Raw genomic sequence first — 2,815 nt, forward strand, 5'->3', positions numbered from 1 at the left:
ATAATAATAATAATAATAATAATAATAATAATAATAATAATTCAAATTTCTACAGATTTTACACCAACCTGGTTCCCTGGGGTAGTTGTAATGTGGTGATAGTTTTTGCTGTGAGGTTGAATCGACAAACAGAATAACTGTTGTAACAGTTGTAGTAAAGGGCATCGCCGAACAGAACCACATTCGGACCCTGGATGGTGTTGGTGGTTGGGTTAGTTACATGGATCAGGACATTACCTGGTAAAAAAAAATAAACAGAAGAAGCCAATCTTATTAATATGTGAACAAAAAATAATTGACCTAACTTAAAAATAAAATAAATTTGTCCTATTTAATAGCTGAAAATGCTAATTTTAGACTTCAACTGTTGTAAGAYGTATAGATCGATCCAGGGTGGTGGCCCAATGGGTACCTGCCCCTTCAGGAAAAAAAGCTGTAAGTGTTTATTTTTCTTTCTAAGTTTGTGATTCCCTTACCTGGGGTACTCACTCCAACAATTAAAGAGCTCAGGCTGGAGTAGAAACGGACGTAGTTGGAGAAAACGTTGCTGGACGTCATCATGACCAGCCAGTACCAGTTCTTCTTCCCCTCCTCTGGTTTGGGATCTCGACCCCAGGCTCCATAYTTGTACGAACCCGGATACTCTCCTGCTGTGAAGACTCTCGGTCCGGTGAYGTTTAGGAATCGACCGTGGGGACAGGTTCCTGGAAAAATTTAGAAATATTTGGTTTATAATTTTTTTCCATTTTGTTTTCAAGTCTACAACACTGAAATACCTAATTTGAAATAGAATAGAATAGAATAGAATAGAATAGAATAGCATTATTGTCCCACAGAGGGGAAATTCAGGTGTCACAGCAGCATCCGTACAGAGGTTCACACACTAGTTACTTTACAAACTATAGATAGTACACAAAACAAAAATTTACACTGACTAGACATGATACAACTACTAATAATAAAAATGATATAAAGATTTGTGCAAGAATAGATCAGAATCYGAGATTAGGAATCAGAAATTGCCTGTTTTCAGTGCAAAACAATCTCAMCAGACCGATAACTGTRAAGTGAAGTATCACAATGCAGACAAGAAACGCATTATCCTTTATTAGGTTAAACCTGGTCACATCTTACCTTCTGTAGGCTTGGTGGGCTGGTGGGTGGGATGAAGTCCACCATTCCTGCACTGGTCCAGGTCTCTCTTTAGGCGCTGGTTGGCTTGTTGGTTCTTCACCACCTGCATGGCGTCAAAYGTTTCCAGTTCCTGCATTTCTTCTTTCACATTCTCCAACTGAGACAGACAATCCAGTATTTTTTGAAACTCACTGAACAAAGATGGATGTTCTGGTACTTTTAGACCAGGTAACCAGTAAGACACAACACTGACACTCAGGTATTAATTAAAAATGTAAGACAAAATAATTGATGTTACTGTTACTGTTTAACTGTTTGTGTTATTTTGGATCTTTCAGTCTAAATATTTGTACAAGATTCCAATGTGCTTTATCAAGACGAATTGCATGTTTTGTGTCATTCTGATGGTTAAATTAAAAGTTGTATCAATGATGAACAGAAAATCATACTCAGTACCTTCTGAGCTGTGTTATCACTCAGGAGTTTGTGCTCAAAGGTTGTGCTGTTGAGTTTTTCAATCAGCTGTTGGACCTCAGTGAGCTCGTTCTCAATCACGTGCAAACTGAGAGCACCGTACAGTTTGCCATCATCCTCCTGCTCCAGCATCGCTATGTCCTCCTCCAGCTCAGGCAGTCGTCGGTCCAGACCGAGCAGCAGACTCTCCAACCCCAAGGTCTGCAGGGACAGAGACACTTACTTAGCATGGACAAATACTGTACATGTAACCTCTCACATCCCACATGGAGTTGATCTGTGTTAGTTGACTGTTAGTGGAGTTGTGTCTGTGTTAGTTGACTGTTAGTGGAGTTGTGTCTGTGTTAGTTGACTGTTAGTGGAGTTGTGTCTGTGTTAGTGGACTGACTCACGTTCTGAGGGGTGACAAGGCTGTTGCAGTTGGATGCACTGTCCTGCACCATTTTGAGTTTGTCATGAGGAAAGGATTTTCCTGAGCTGATGAACTCACAAACACAATTATCTTGTGTTTTTGTCTGAAATCAGAAATCAAGTTTTAAAAAACTTAAAACTACTRTGAGTATTTCTGTCTTTAGTGTTTCTTACCTGTGTGATGGAGAGCAGAGCCCACAGAGGAATAATCATATACAGCTTCATGATGGGTCTGACGGATCTGTATCTGATTAGAGTTTGTGTCTGTCTGCAAAAAGCAGCCACTATCTTCTGACCACTCCCACAAACTTTTGCATGTGAGTCAGTGAGCCTGCATGTGCGCCAAGTTTCACTTCCTCCCTGTGGTTGGGATTATGGCAACACAGGATTTTTACCTGTAGAGAAGTCATTTTGTTGCACGTACAGATTATAAAAGATAAATGCACCCTGAGGGTGAATGTACCCCAAACGAATTACTCAATAAGAAAAACTCATGGGAAAAATCCCATTATTCAAACACTTCCTGAAAAAATCTGCACCGTGAAGCATTACCCTGACAGGCCACATCACTGCAAATGTTCTCGTTGTTTTCTTCATTCTAAGCTTCATCCTCAAATTTTAGAACTGTTTTTAATATATATTTTTTTATTTTTGGGTTGATTTTTAGTTGTTTTTTATGTGTTGTGTTGTTATTTACAAAACCCAAATGAGCAGAAATATATAAATGAATTATTGTATTATATTGTAATTGTAAAGTGTCTTTGAGGGTCTCGAAAAGCTCTATATAAAACTAATG

The 2,815-nt window shown here is 38.9% G+C and overlaps 1 protein-coding gene across 1 annotated transcript in view; it reads right to left on the minus strand.

Annotated features, from left to right (window-relative positions):
* LOC106536051 (olfactomedin-4) overlaps positions 1 to 2,239 on the minus strand; it is a 3,883-nt gene extending 1,644 nt beyond the window's left edge. Inside the window, exons 1-6 of the mRNA XM_014033225.1 lie at positions 2,194 to 2,239; positions 2,001 to 2,123; positions 1,591 to 1,809; positions 1,135 to 1,291; positions 477 to 704; positions 69 to 237 (exon numbers count right to left, since the gene is read on the minus strand). Of these exons, the coding sequence (XP_013888679.1) occupies positions 69 to 237; positions 477 to 704; positions 1,135 to 1,291; positions 1,591 to 1,809; positions 2,001 to 2,123; positions 2,194 to 2,232 (935 nt within the window). The 5' untranslated portion in view covers positions 2,233 to 2,239. The remainder of the gene's footprint in view (positions 1 to 68; positions 238 to 476; positions 705 to 1,134; positions 1,292 to 1,590; positions 1,810 to 2,000; positions 2,124 to 2,193) is intronic.
* Between the last annotated feature and the right edge of the window lie 576 nt (positions 2,240 to 2,815).

The sequence above is a fragment of the Austrofundulus limnaeus genome, unplaced genomic scaffold (genome assembly GCF_001266775.1).
Source record: "Austrofundulus limnaeus strain Quisiro unplaced genomic scaffold, Austrofundulus_limnaeus-1.0 Scaffold7, whole genome shotgun sequence".
NCBI lineage: Eukaryota > Metazoa > Chordata > Actinopteri > Cyprinodontiformes > Rivulidae > Austrofundulus > Austrofundulus limnaeus.